Genomic DNA, 14972 nt, shown 5'->3' with positions numbered 1-14972 from the left:
TGATGACAAACTGAAGCATATTTATCCCCACCATTATTCTTTAGATCATAAGTTTAATTTTTCTGAGATCAAGGTTTTCCACAATTCATACCTAAAAAATATCACCAGGAATTTTTTGGTGCAAAAGAGTTGAGTGTTTGCAGCAAAATTTGATGTATTTTTTAAAAGACCAAGGAGAGCTAAAAATGAAATTTAACCTTAATCTTTATCTACCCTGATATTTTCAGATCATTTTTCATATAGTAAAAAGATTTGGTGGACCTATAAAAAGTAAAATCTTTTAAAATACTAATGAAAATTCCTTTCTTTTCTCTTTAGTAAAAATGGGCACTCGAAAAAAAGTACATGCATATGTGCGGTTCAGACCCACAGATGAATTTGCTTATGATATGATATCGTTTGGAGATGACAATAAGGTAATATAATCTACAATGGCTACATTTGCACCCTCTCTTAGTTGACTATAGTTTCCATTTTGTGTACTAATGTTATCCAAGTTGGGTACTAATTCAGAAGAGCCCTTTGAAGCCCAGTTGGAAATGTTAGCCTGGAATTTTAAAGTTGAGAAGGACTTTAGAGATTAGCTAGTCTAATTACACTTTACAGATGAAAAAACTTAAAGGCTTTTCCTTTGATCTATCTTTATAGTTAAGTTATAGAATCACAGAATTTCAGAGTTGGAAGAGGCTTCAATGGCCATCTAGTTCAGCCATACCTGAAAAAAGAAAATCCTCTCTTCAACATACCCAGCAAGTGGTCAGACAGCCTTTTCTTAGAGACCTCAAATGAAAGGGAACTTGTGGTCTCTCAAGGCAATCAATTCCCCACTTTTGGTTAGATTTGATTGTTAGGGAGTATTTCCTTAGATCAAGATTAAATTTCCCTCTTTACATCTTCCAGCTATTTATTCTATTTCTGTCCTCTAAGGTCCAAATGGAACAAATGTAATATCTCTCAATAAGAGAGCCCTTCAAAGACTCCAACACAGGTTGTTTTGTCCCCTCTAAGTTTTCTCTGGCCTAAACATCCCTTATTTTCTTCAGCCAGCCCACACATAGCCTGAATCTGAGGCTCTTTCCCATCCTGACTGCCTTACTCAAAACACACACCAGATTATCATTTAGTCATCCTACAACAGTGGTGTTGAACCTCTGGCACAGGTGCCAAAGATGACATGTAGAACACACTCTGTGGGCATGTGTGTCACCCTCCCTCCCCCAAACCCCCAAACTTTGTTACTAGAAAGCCAGAGGAACTCAAGACAGAGCTGTTCCCCTTCCCCTCTCCATGTACCTGAGGACATTCCTCACTTCATCCGCTCCTCTGCCCAGCAGCCCAATGGGAGTGCTTCCTCCCTCCCCTGTTTGGGATAAGGTGGGGGGAGGAGTAAAGGGGGAAGGGTGGGCACAGCACTTGGTCTGGGGGTTGGGGCAGGGCCTGGCACTCCATCTCTAAAAGGTTCACCATCATTGTCACTTAGATTTATATCTACAAATGTCTATAAACAAAATCTGCAGAATCTTTTTATTATTATACATTTTCATTAAAGGATAGGATATTAAAAAAGAAACAACAACCAGAGAAAGTAACTTGGACCTAATTATGGGTGTTTCTAAAAACCTAGTGGTTGGTTTAACTTAGGTCTTCCAAACTGATCAAAATCATTATAAAGGTATGCAAACATGCTTGTTCTGAAGGAAAAAGCCTCAGAATGCATTTAATTCCCTTAGCTAAGCAAACCAAAGGCCTTGAGAGAACAGAAGTCTAAACAGAAACATCCTATTTTCTGAATATGCCCTGACTCTACTCACTTTGGACACAAGCTATTAAAATATACATATATATTTTAGGTTATGCTGGTTACACAATTTCAAGCAATTTTATGAGCAAAATTTTTGAGAAAAAGATACTTTTAAAATATGAAACCAAAAAATCCCTTTCAAATTCAAAATTAGCAATGAAACAGCTGTATAATTACAATCTCATTTCCTGAAATCACAAATATTATTTTTACCTTTTTTGAAAATACTTCAAAAGGGGATTAGTCAATCCTTTTTTTTCCCTTTGAACATGGACAATATATAGATATATCTTGAAGAGAAGGCAGTTTTTCTTTTGGTATTAGCTCCACAAATTTTCTGTTTCCTAAGTTTTGAATTTTTGTTCTGAATTTAAATAAATGAAAATACCTTCAACTCCCAAAAGTTTATGGAGAACAAGTTATGGATTCCTGGGGCACTCCACTGGATACTTCCTTCCAACTTGTCATCAAACCATTAGTGACTACTGCTTGAATATGGCCTTCATCCATTTCTGAAGCCAATTAGTTGTATCATATCCCCAAATTTTCCATAAGAATAGTATGAGAAACTTCATCGAATATTTTGCCAAAATCTTAATAAACACTACCTACTAAATTCCCTTGACATCTACCCTTTTGGTAACCCTGTTAAAAAAGAAAATTTGGTTTTACATGACCCACTTTTAATGAAGCCATGCTGGCTCTTTCCATTTACTAGATTGTTACTGGCCATCTCAATACTGCATTCTAGAATTTTGCTAGGAATCCGAGTTAAGCTAACTGGCCATTGTTTGTACCATATTTTCTCATCCATTTTTGAAAATCAAAACATTTCACTTTCCTCAGACCTGAAATACCCCTCTCATCTCTGATCTTTCAAAAATCACTGAGAGTGAATTCAGCATTCATGTCTGCTGGTTATTTCAGGAAAAAAATTCATGTCAGAAGAACTTAGATACATGTATAATTTTATCACATAAAGCTTCTTTCTGGTCAGGTCTGTCTTCACTCTTTTCAGATTTCTTTTACTCCTAAGCATGAAAAATGGTAAATCATTTAGAATTATTCTAGAAATGTTCATGTTAGTGAAAAATTCCTTTAGTGTGCCCTTCATAGAAGAGAATAAATGTACTAAATTAACCAAACAGACTTTTCCCTAACTCCTCTTTTGTGGTTTGTGAACATATTTTTAAGACTATGCCAAATTAGGAGATGAAGAACATATCTTTCTGGGATCACAGATTTAGAGCTGGCAGGGATCTAAGAAGCCATCCTGACCAACACCTTCATTTTTCAGATGAGGAAACAGGCCTAGAGGAAGTTAAGTGACTTGCCCAAGGTCACACAAAGTAGTAAGCATCAGAAGTGGGATTTGAACCCAGGGCCTCTGGCTCCAGAGAGAGTATTCTTTCCATAATATCACACTCCTACCTTTTGAGTAGTCTGGGGAAAATAATAACAATAATAAATACTCATGTTTCTATATTGTACAAAGATTGTGGAGAATTTTTCTCATGGCAGTCTTAAAGGAGGTAATCTACTTCTTATTACTTTCAATAATAATAGCTTTTATATAGGGCTTTAAGATACGCAAAGCACTTCACAAACATCATTTCATTCAATTCCCACAACAATCTTGGAAATTAGGAGATGATATTACTCACATTTTACATATGAGAAAACTGAGGCAGACAGTGGTTAAATGAATTGCCCAGGGTCACACAGCTAAGTAAGTGTCCGAGACTGGATTTTTGAACTACCATGTTCAATAACTCACTACATATATTCCACTATTCCACATCTCTGGGAAACTAAGGATGAGAAAGGTTCAAATGTCTGCCTTGCCATCATCCCAATCGAAGCAAGATTAAGCCCAAGTCTCCTGACTCCTAAAACCAGCAGACTTTTTCTTTACTACGTCATGCTACCTTGCTAGGGAAAAGCAGTTGCTTTTTACAAGAAAAAGCCAAGAAACTCTTTCCAACTCTTCTAATATATAATATAATAATGTCTGAGAAACCTAGAGTCCTTTACTGCTTTTACTTCTTCGGCCCAGCAAAATTGTTCAATAAATATTTATTCAGTAAATCCATATCTTGGTAAAGAAGGTGTGAAATGTGATGTTTTTCTTTAATGGGGGAGGGAGGCTAATGCTGAGCTTGGAGTCAGAGCCCTATGTTCAAAGGTACTTAAATATGCCCTTGTTGTTGTTGTTGTTGTTTTTCAGTCGTTTCAGTTGTATTGGATTCTTTGTGACCCCATTTGGGTTTTTCTTGACAAAGATACTGGAGTGATTTGCCATTTCCCTCTCCAGCTCATTTTACAGATGAGGAAACTGAGACAAACAGGGTTAAGTGACTTGCCCAGGGTCATGCAGTGAGTAAGCATATGAGGCCAGATTTGAACTCCAGAAGATGAGTCTTCCTGACCCCAGGCCCAACATTCTGTCCACTGAGCCACCTAGCTGGCCCTCTGTAGGCCTTCAAGGTTCCCTCATTTGTAAACTGTTGGGGCTGAACTAGATGACATCCGAGGTCCTTCCCAGCACTATCTCTACGATTTTATGATTAGAGAAAACTGTTGGCACAGCCACTCCATATTCTCATAAGGTAATCCTAGTAAAACTAGAGACGAGGACCCTCAGGCTTTGAGATATTTTAGTGACCTGCCTAGGGTCACATAGCCGATAAGTTTCATAGATTTTCATAGAATAAGTTTGAAGGGATCTTAGGTGTGACCCAATACAATTCCCTCATTTTATAAATGAGAAAATGGAGTTTTCATCATCAGAGTCTGGACCAGAACCTCGGTCTTCTGACTTCTAGTCATTCTCTTTGCACTAGACCTCCTCAACAACTTTTTGGGGTATGAGAGTCAGAGCATTTTCCAGAAGGTAGTGGCATATTTCCTGAACATTGTCAGGGTTAGGACTAAGATAACCATATCATACAATTTCGCCTTTTTAATTTTTCTTTCATAAAACCACTTGATATTTTTAGAGCGTTGATATCCATATCAAGAAAGATATCCGAAAAGGAATTGTCAATAACCAGCAGACAGACTGGTCTTTCAAATTGGATGGAGTTCTTCATGATGCTTCACAGGACAATGTTTATGACACAGTTGCTAAGGAAGTCGTTGCTCAAGCTCTGGATGGCTATAATGGTAATTTGGTTTTGGTTAATTGACTTTTTTTATTTTTATTTTAAGAACCTATGGAAAAAGTGGGAAGTAAGCTAAGTTACAGAAATTAGTGATTTCTTCTAATGACATTTTTATGGTAATTAAAGTTCTAATTTGATGCCTCAAGGAAACAAAGGTGATTTTCAAAAGTTAAATTAACCGAGATCTTTTAGATCTGGCAAGCAAAGTAACAAAATAGTTTTCTGTTATCCAGAGACTCATATTGGGCAAAGGATGATAAATATTTAACCAGAGAGCAACTCTCAAATAATTTATACTTAATAATAAAAGAGTTGCAATATCCCTTGATGAAGAAAATACCCACAGTAATGAAACTGTAGGTTAATCATTAAAATAGACAAAATAATAATAGCATTTCTGTTAAAATATATAGATTCACTCTGTGAAGGAGTCATTAGTTGCTTTCTAATATTCATGACAGAACTCGAACCACATACATTGGAACAAATTTAAAGATTGGTTTTCTAATAAAGTATTTTTTATAAAGCAAAGAGTTTTTTGTGCTCAATATGCTACATGAAAAATTCCCAAAAATATGTCTTATGGCATCTTTTCGATAAAGTCAAATCATTTTGCCTTCTTAGGGTGAACTATTTCCAGGAATTTCATTAGCATAATTAAATATAAAAAGTCAAGTATTAAGTATATTTGTGTTTTAGTATTACTCACAAAAGCAGAGTCTGATCTTTATGATAAAATGAGCAAAACAAACCAACAAAACCAAGCAAAAAAAAAAAAACCCCTCTTTGGGGGAAATAAATGTTTTTTTTCTCCAGTTTTCTTGTCTATTGATTACTATATAGAGAAAATAGTTTATGAACTATGCCCATCAACTAAATTTCCACATTATCTCATTTCAGAATAGTTGTACATAACAATAAAATAATACTTAGATTATAGTGACCATCATTTCAAGAATTATAGGACTATACCATTATTCTAATTAATTTTCACTATTCCCTCGAGGTTATATAGCCCTAGTACTTATAGCTAGAGAAATAGTAGCATAGAGAAATTAAAGGAAATTCGAAAAGTAAAGAACATACAAGGAATGAATCTTGACTACTACTAGCTACATGCTCTATTCCTAAAGGGTCTTATTTTTTAGACAAAGTAAAACATGTTGTGCTCTTCTGTTCTAGATGACCATTAATATTCCTGCCAACAAAAAATATGCCAAAATCATGTTCTGGTAAATATTGAGTTTTATATGAACTCTATTCTAGAGCACAGGAAATTGGGTCAAGTATGTCGAGGTATTAAATTTCTGCTGTAAAATCATACGTAGGCAGTAATACTTCCTAAATCTCTTCAGACCGCTTCATAGCATTAGCCTAAAAACCTGGATAGTAATAAATAGATTTTTAAAAACGATAAAGACAATAAGGTTTAGGCTAAGTAAGTTGTATTGAGATCATAGAATCTGAGGCTTGAGCAAGAAATATACTTGATTCTTTCTATGGTTTGCTCAGAAAAGATATTAATGTGAATATGAAACTTTCCTACCTACCCTGGGTAGCACACACCAGAGAAACAAATAAAAATTTTCCAGGATAGAGAATATTGAAGACTAGAAGGAAAAGCGGATATAATTAGTGACTTACCAGAAGAATTCTGACACAAGCCTTAATGCACAGGATATAATTATAATGGCCAAGCTTATCCCTGGGAAAGGGCTGGGGAGAGGCACTTCCTTCATTCTTTGCAGAGGTAGGAACTATGAGTGTGGAACATTGCATATACAGGCAAACTTTGGCGATATTGCAGATTCAGTTCCAGACTACCATAATAAAGCAAATATCGCAAAAGTGAGTCACACAAATGCCATTTGGGATCATGTAATATCTGATAATGTAATGCCACCTAAGGTGCTTCCTACTCTGTGACCTGGTACAAGTCACTCAACTTTCCCAGGACTCATTTTCTTCAGGTAAAGAGTTGGATTAGATGGCCTTTGAGGTCCCTCCTGGCTCCAGATCATAAGATTGTATGATAAGTGTTTTGCTAAATTGCTTCACCACCACCACCATTTTTCTTTTTCTTTTTACAAGAGATGTCTCACTCGATGGGGAAGGGGAGAGGGAGGGATATAATCAGAAATTAAAGTACTATGAACAGAAAAAATATCATTTAAATATTTTTAAATGAGCATAGAAAAAAATTCAATAGTCCTTCATTATCCTATAGTATTGGAATATAGAGAGGACTCCAGTAAGCCTCCTCCCTCTAAAGTTTGCTTACAATATGAAGAAAATGACATTCCAAGAGAGATCCTTCCATTTTTTTGTGGAACTGAAAGCCTCAGAGGGCCACGTCCATTTTCTCCAAAAGAGTCCTAGAGTTTCTATTATCTACTCAGGGGAATACATTCCTGCTTACTTAGATAGGGAGGAAGGCAATCTCAATCCTGAGTACCTGGGAAATCAGGTCTCCTTTCTGAATAATGATAATAATTAAACTAGTTTGACGTTTTGAGGAGTAATACTTTACATATTACACTCCTGTTCTCACTGGCTTCCTTTCTCTTAGTTGCTCCTTTTTTGAGTATAAGAACCTCTTTTTAAAATCAACATGCATGATAATACATGTTCTTTTAGTGTCTGTAGAATGAGAAAATATATAACAAAATCATTATAAAGCCAATAATGCTTTTTTATGATTTATAATTTAACCATAAGAGCATATATTTGAAAAAGCAGTTATAAATATGACATACCATTTATTTAGCCTTAGCATAATATCCAGCATGTAGTAAGTCCATAATAAATGCTTTATTTATTTTACAAAATTATATTTGTCATATTTATTAATTCACATATGGATTCATAATTTCTTTGTAATACCTCTGCAACCCCCCCTTAAATCATAAATGGAGTCAGTATCTTAAGATTATAATATAAAATGGCAAGAGATATTTAAAGATCATAGTTTGATCAATTGTTCTTATAAATAAAAATGTATTAAGCACTTACTTATACTAATAATAACAGCCAGCATTTGTATAGTGTTTACTACATGCCAGGCACTGTGTTAAAGCACTTAACAATTATCCCATTTGTTCCTCAAAACAATACTGGGAGGTAGGCACTATTATTATCCCCATTTAAAATTGAAGAAACTGAGGTGGACAGAGGTGAAATGACTTGCCTAAAGTTACTCACTTGGTAAGTATCTGAAGCTGCATTTGAACTCAGATTTTTCTGACTCCAGACCCAGCGCTCTCACTATACTACCTAGATCCCTATGTGCCAGGAAATGTACTAAATGTTGAAAATACAAAGGAGAGCAAAAAATAAAAACTGCTTCCTTTTAAGGAGCTTGAATACTAATGGGGAGATAACTGTAAATAAATAGTTATATACAAGACACATGCCAAGTGGAAGGAAGAGAACCTCAGAGGGTGCAGCTTCAGTGAAGAGGGGTATAAGGAAGGCCTCCTGCAGAAGGTAGAAGATGAGCAGAGGCTTCAAAAAGACCAGGGATACCAAAAGGGGAAGGTGAAGAGGGTAAAAGTTCCTGACCTTCAGAAGGCCTTTAGTCTAACCTTGTTCACACCCCTCATTTTATAGACAAAAATACTAAGTTCTAGAGTGGCTAAGCAACTTTCTCACAATCATACAGATAATAGCAGAGTTTTGATTTGACTTCAAATCCAGCTGTCTTTCCACTGAAAATGCTGTTTCCAAACCCAACCTAAAGATTCTCCCATTATACAGTTGGATAAATGGGCATTAAAAGTCTACTTGTGGGCAGAACCAAGATAAAGAAGGTACACAGACCTACCTAATCTCTACCAAATTACTCTCAAAAACTGTTATGATACCTGAAAACAAATTTTGGAGTAGTAGAACCCACAAAAATGATTATTCACACAACAGAGCACAGACCTAAAGATTATTAAACACACCTCTCCTTCCATCATACCACCTTGGAAGAACTGAAAGCAGATAGATCCTCATAATCAGCTTTGAAATCAGCTGTACAAAGAACCTGAAGCTGGGAACAATGCTCCCTTCACCACAGTTTTTTTTTGATTAAAAGAAAAAGGCTGGGAAATGAGCAAACAAAAAAAAGAAGAAAAAAAGAAACATAGAAAATCATTTTGCTGACAGGGAAGACTAAAACACAAACTTAAAAGAAAACAGAGTCAATTTAGCTGCATCCAAAGTCTCCAAGAAAAATATGAATTGCTCTCAAGCCCAAAAAGAATTAGTGGAAGTGCTCAAAAAAGATTTTAAGAATTAAGAGAGGTAGAAGAAAAATTGGGAAAAGAAATGAGAGTAATACAGGAAAATAATGAAAAAAGACTTAGCAACTTAGTAAAGGAGGCACAAAAAATACTGAAGAAATTAATACCTTGAAAAATAAAATAGACTAATTGGTTTTTTAAAAAAAGGAACAAGGGTAGCTGGGTGGCTCAGTGGATTGAGAGTCAGGCCTAGAGACAGGAGGTCCTAGGTTCAAATCACTTCCTTGCTGTGTGACCCTGGGCAAGTCACTTAACCCCAATTGCCTATCCCTTACCACTCTTCCACCAATACACAGTACACTGTGTTGTGACGCCCTCTGAACTCACTATGTTGTGGTTCACTTATTGTGCCTTCACTGTATCACAGTTTAAAGAAAAAAATCTAATTCTGTATCTTGGAGTTTTTGCTATATTGCAGGATTGTGTAGATGAATACCATACTGTACACAGTGGAAATGCAGTACACCACTACTGCTTGTGCCAATGTGAGATTGTACACTATTAGCTGATGGAATAAAAGGTGACCAGCCACAGCACTGTGTTCTGTATCCTGGGTGCTAATTGGCTCAGTAACTGTAGCATCAGTCTATTTGCCCTTCTGCTACTTCACAAATTTTCATTTATCTCAGGGGGGTCTCTGGAATGTAACTCCTGTGATAGGTGAGGGATCACTATTGATTCTAAGTCAGAAGGTAAGGGTTTTAAAAAAAGAAAAAGGCACAAAAATCCAACGAAGAGAAGAACTCCTTAAAAAAGTAAAATTGGAAAAAGGCATATAATAATGCACTGAAGAGAAAAAGGCAAAATTGACCATATGGAAAAAAGAGGGACAAAGATTCACTGAGAAAAAAAAATTCTTTACAAAGTAGAATTGACCAAATGGAAAAGCAAGTACAAAACCTCACTCAAGAAAACCATGTCTTAAAAATTGGAATTGGGCAAGTGGAACCTAATGGTTCCATGAGACATCAAGAAACAATGTCAAAAGAATGGAAAAAATATAAGAAAATGTGAAAAAATAACTGACCCAGAAAATAAATCCAGGAGAGCTGATATAAGAATTATTGGACTATCTAAAAGCCATCACCAAAAAAAAAAAAAAAAAAAAAAAAAAGAGCTTAGACATCATTTTCCAAGAAATTATCAAGGAAAACTTCCCCAATATTCTAAAACTGTGTTGGTGAACCTATGGCACATGTACAGGAAGGGGGTTCCTCCCTTCCTCCTTTCCACATGCACCTTTCCACATGACCCACCCCTCTGCCCAGCAACTCAATGGGAGCACTTCCTCCCCTGTCTGGAGTGGGGGCGGAGGGCATCACATGCAACATGAGGGTTGCAGTTTGGGTACTCAGTTTCTAAAAGGTTTGCCATTCTAGAACAAGAGGGAAAATAGAAATGGAAAGAATCCACCTCCTAAAAGAGATCCCAAATGGACAACTCCTAGGAATATTATAGCCAAATTCTAGAACTCCCAGGTCAATGGGAAAATATTGCAAGCAACCAAAAAGAAATAATTCAAATATCATGGAGCCACAGTGACGATAACTTAAGATTTATTAGCAGCTTCCACATTAAACTATTGGAGGGCCTGGAATGTGTTATTTCAGAGGGCAAAGGAACAAGGACTTCAACCAAAGATCACTTACCCAGCAAAACTGAGCATGATCCTTCAGGGGAAAAATGGCTATTCAATGAAATAGAGCTCTTTTGAACATTCTTTATAAAAGTCCAAAACTGAATGGAAAATTTGACTCTCAAATACAAGACTCAAGAGAAACATAAAAGTAAACAGGAAAGAAAATTCAAAAGGTTTAATAAAGTTAAAATGTTTGCTATTTACCTACACAGGAAGATAATTTTTTTATTTTTATTAGGGCAATTAGAAGGAGTATACATGGTCAAGGCAAGGGTGTGAGTTGAATATGATGGGATGATATAAAAATTAAATAAAGCATAAAAAAAAAGAATTCATTGGGTGGATGGGGAAAGGAAAATAGAATAGGTATTATCACACATAAAAGAGGCATAAAAGAATTTTTACAGTGAAGGGGAAGATGGGGGAGCTGGGGAGGGGAGCATGTGAACCTTAGTCTTATCAGAATTGGTTCAATGAGGGAAGAAAATACACAATCATTTGGGTATAGAAATTTATCTTATCCTACAGGAAAGTAGGAGGGATGATAGAAGGAGGTGGAGCTGATAGAAAAGAGGGAAAATTGGAGGAGATGAAGGTCAGAAACTAAATGGAGAAATAGGATGGAAAGTAATACATAGTAATGATGAAAAAATTCTTATAAGTCTCTCTGATAAAGGCCTCATTTCTAAAATACATAGAGAAATGCTTCCAAAGAAAGAACTGATTGGTCTGAATCCAGACCAAATCAAACTTTTTTCACTTTCTTAATTTATTTTTGATCAAGTTTCCTCCCACAAAAGGATTAGTATGGAAAAATATTTTACATGTAAAATTTATATGAGATTGCTGACCATCTCAACATGGATGGGGGGGGGGGAGGGAGAAAGGAAGAGAATTCTAGACAATATTCTTTGGAAAATGTTGATAACTGTGTTTACATGTAATTGGGGAAAATTTTAAAAAGAAGAGGCAACTATTTGTATTCCTTCCTTGTCTAATTCTTTATTCATCAGTTTATATAACCTCCCATAGGCTCTGTAGGAAATAGTTTTTCCTTTCCTTGGAATTTTTATTGTTATAATTTTATTATAGTTTGATTATATGCTTTTAATTGATAGCAGATGGCAATAGTTTTATTTGCCTTGTTAGAACATTTCAGAAATTCCTGTATCTGTAGGCCTACATTCCATGGGAAGGCATTTTACTTGATCTTTACACAAATGTTTTTTAATGTTTCTAGGCACAATCATGTGTTATGGACAAACAGGAGCAGGAAAAACATATACCATGACTGGAACAACTGAAAACTATAAGCATCGAGGCATCCTTCCACGAGCTTTACAGCAGGTATGACCAATTTCTGATAAGAGAAAAGGCAAAATAGTCTTTCCTCCAGGTTCTGAAAACACAAGTATTTATCAAATCCTACTGTGAGCTTATCATTGTACTGTGGAGGACACAAAGAGCCATCTAGCTGCCCCTGCCTTATATATATAGTAAGCACTTAATAAGTACTTTTTTCATTCATTTGGGAAATCTGTACTTTTATTCACTAAAACCACATAACCTTCTCTAATTATAAATATACTAGTGCTGGTCTATCTACTCATTAATCATTCAAGATCTTAAAAGCAACAGAGCAATGTTGTTCAGTCGTTTCAGTTGTGTCTGACTCTTCAAGACCCCATTTAGGATTTTGCTGGCAAAGCTACTAAAATAGAATGGTTTGCCATTTCCTTCTCCAGATCACTTTATAAATGAGGAAACTGAAGCAAACAGGATTAAGTGACTTGTCCAGAGTCACACAGCTAGTAAGTGTCTGAGGCTGGATTTGAACTCAAGTCTTCATGACTATAGGCTCAACATACTTTCCACTGTGCCATCTAGCTACCTTTATCAGAATAGTAAAATACTTTATTGATGAAAAGCCCATCTAATTGAATTATAAATCATTTGAAGACAGAGCTGTCATACTTTGTATCTTCCACATAGTACTTGGCACACATACTAAGTACTCTATAAAAATTGCTATTTAATTGAAAACACATTTGTTGATTTCTAATATTCTTTCTAGGTTTTTAGGATGATAGAAGAACGTCCTACCCATTCTATCACTGTTCGGGTCTCATATATGGAAATATATAATGAGACTCTGTTTGATCTCTTGTCTACCCTTCCCTATGTTTGCAACTCGGACACACCAATGACCATAGCAGAAAGCCCACAAGGAATCTTTGTCAAGGGTTTGTCTGTACATATGGCTGGACGGGAGGAGGATGCTTTCAGCCTCCTCTTTGAGGTAAGATCAAGTCTCTCTCAGTTATTTCCTCAGGCTAAGCTTTATGTAAAGGGAGCATTTTGTTTTTCTTTTTTTTTATTCCAAATTTTACAAAACTAAATAAAACAAGCATTTTCATATACAAAAAAAAAGATTATATGTAAATGAAATTACAAATCTTTTATATGTTTAGCTTACTTTTCTTCATATATACATAATATATCCCATCTGCTCTCTGGAGATAAAATTTCACAATTTTTTCCAGTGTTGATTCTGTAGCTATGTATAATATTTCCTTGGTTCTACTCATTTCACTGTTCATTTTCTCATAGAGTATTTTTCAAATGACCCTGCTCGTCACTTCTTGCGGAGCAGTAATATTCCATCACAATCATATACCACAATTTGTTTAGCCATTCCCCAATTGATGGACATCCCTTCCATTTCCAGAAAGTTAACAAATGAAGAGAAAAATAACTCCTAAAGCCTACAAGAAAAATAGGTGAAATGACAAAGGAAGGGATTAAAATGGGAAGAGGAGGGAAAATTTCCATTCTTTGTGTGGAAGGGGATCTTGCTGAAGAAAACTTCTATGGGAAGAGAGAAGTCTTCTATAATTGGATAAGGGGTCCTTATAATAGATATAATCTACATGAATTTGGTACTTAGAGAGAATACTGCCTCTGAAAGATTGCTGTTACTCCAATATCTTGTCTCAGGATAAGGGGAATCAGAGCTTCTGGGGCAACTAACACCCAGAAGAGTGAGAAGGCATGGGCCCCTCTAGAGAGGAGATTTCGTGTGAGGGGCAAAAATGATCATAAGGAGGGAACTGGAAATAATAAACTGCACAATCATGGACATAGATCCCTACCATGGGCTAATACTTTTGTCCTCTTTATCTCCTGCAGGATTGGTATTTATAAGACTGAGGCAAACAGAATAGGGGTCAAGGGAAAAGACAGAGAAGGAGATAACAGAAACTGTTTAGAAGAAGAAACTCAAAATAGATTATTCTAAAAGCTTTAATTTTATGAGGAAATACAGAGACTTAGAAGGGATGAATCAGAATAAGGCCAATAAACCAAAGAATAAAAATACAACATACAGAAAAGGAAAAGAAGTTAATGAAGAGCATGAGAAAAAGATTCTTTTTAGAAAAGGGAAATAAAAATTTAAAAACAAACAAAAATTTAAGGGGAAGAAAAGTTTCTCTCATTTTTGAAAGAGGAAAAAAAAGGGGGGATTAGATAACCAGAAGAAAAGAAGGAAAAATGGAATTAATAAGCAAAACTCCAAAATTAGGCAAAGTGGTGACAAATTGAAGGGATGTTGAGAAGTGAATGTAAGAGAGCTAGTGGGATTAGGGTCACCTTCAAGTAAATAAATAAACAAAAATAACTCAAAGGGCAAATTAGGTGACTCAGTGGATTGAGAGCCATGCCTAAAGAAAGGAAGTCCTGGGTTCAAATATGGCCTCAGATACTTCCTAGCTATGTGACCCTGGGCAAGTCATATAACCCCCAATGCTGAACCTTTACCACTCTTCTGCCTTTAAACCAATACTTTGTATTGATTCTAACGAGAAGTTAAGGGTTTAAAAAAAGTAACAGAAGGAACAAAGCATCATTACAAAGGAAGGAGGGAATTCTTATTATAAATATAAATATGTATGTATATATACTTATATATGAGAGACAATTGGAAGAATGTGAATATTTTAAACAATTCAACAAAATGAAAAAAAGAATGCCTGGACTGGAAAAAAAATATATATATATAATATATATACATATATATT

The 14972-nt window shown here is 35.5% G+C and overlaps 1 protein-coding gene across 1 annotated transcript in view; it reads left to right on the top strand.

Moving 5' to 3' along the window:
* Positions 1 to 323: 323 nt before the first annotated feature.
* Positions 324 to 14972, top strand: part of KIF9 (kinesin family member 9) — a 74543-nt gene continuing 59894 nt past the window's right edge. The window contains exons 1-4 of the mRNA XM_044656993.1: positions 324 to 416; positions 4801 to 4966; positions 12134 to 12240; positions 12968 to 13192. Coding sequence (XP_044512928.1) covers positions 324 to 416; positions 4801 to 4966; positions 12134 to 12240; positions 12968 to 13192 — 591 coding nt within the window. The remainder of the gene's footprint in view (positions 417 to 4800; positions 4967 to 12133; positions 12241 to 12967; positions 13193 to 14972) is intronic.

This window comes from Gracilinanus agilis, chromosome 1 (genome assembly GCF_016433145.1).
Source record: "Gracilinanus agilis isolate LMUSP501 chromosome 1, AgileGrace, whole genome shotgun sequence".
NCBI classification, from domain to species: domain Eukaryota; kingdom Metazoa; phylum Chordata; class Mammalia; order Didelphimorphia; family Didelphidae; genus Gracilinanus; species Gracilinanus agilis.
This window is presented reverse-complemented; position numbering and strand designations above follow the sequence as displayed.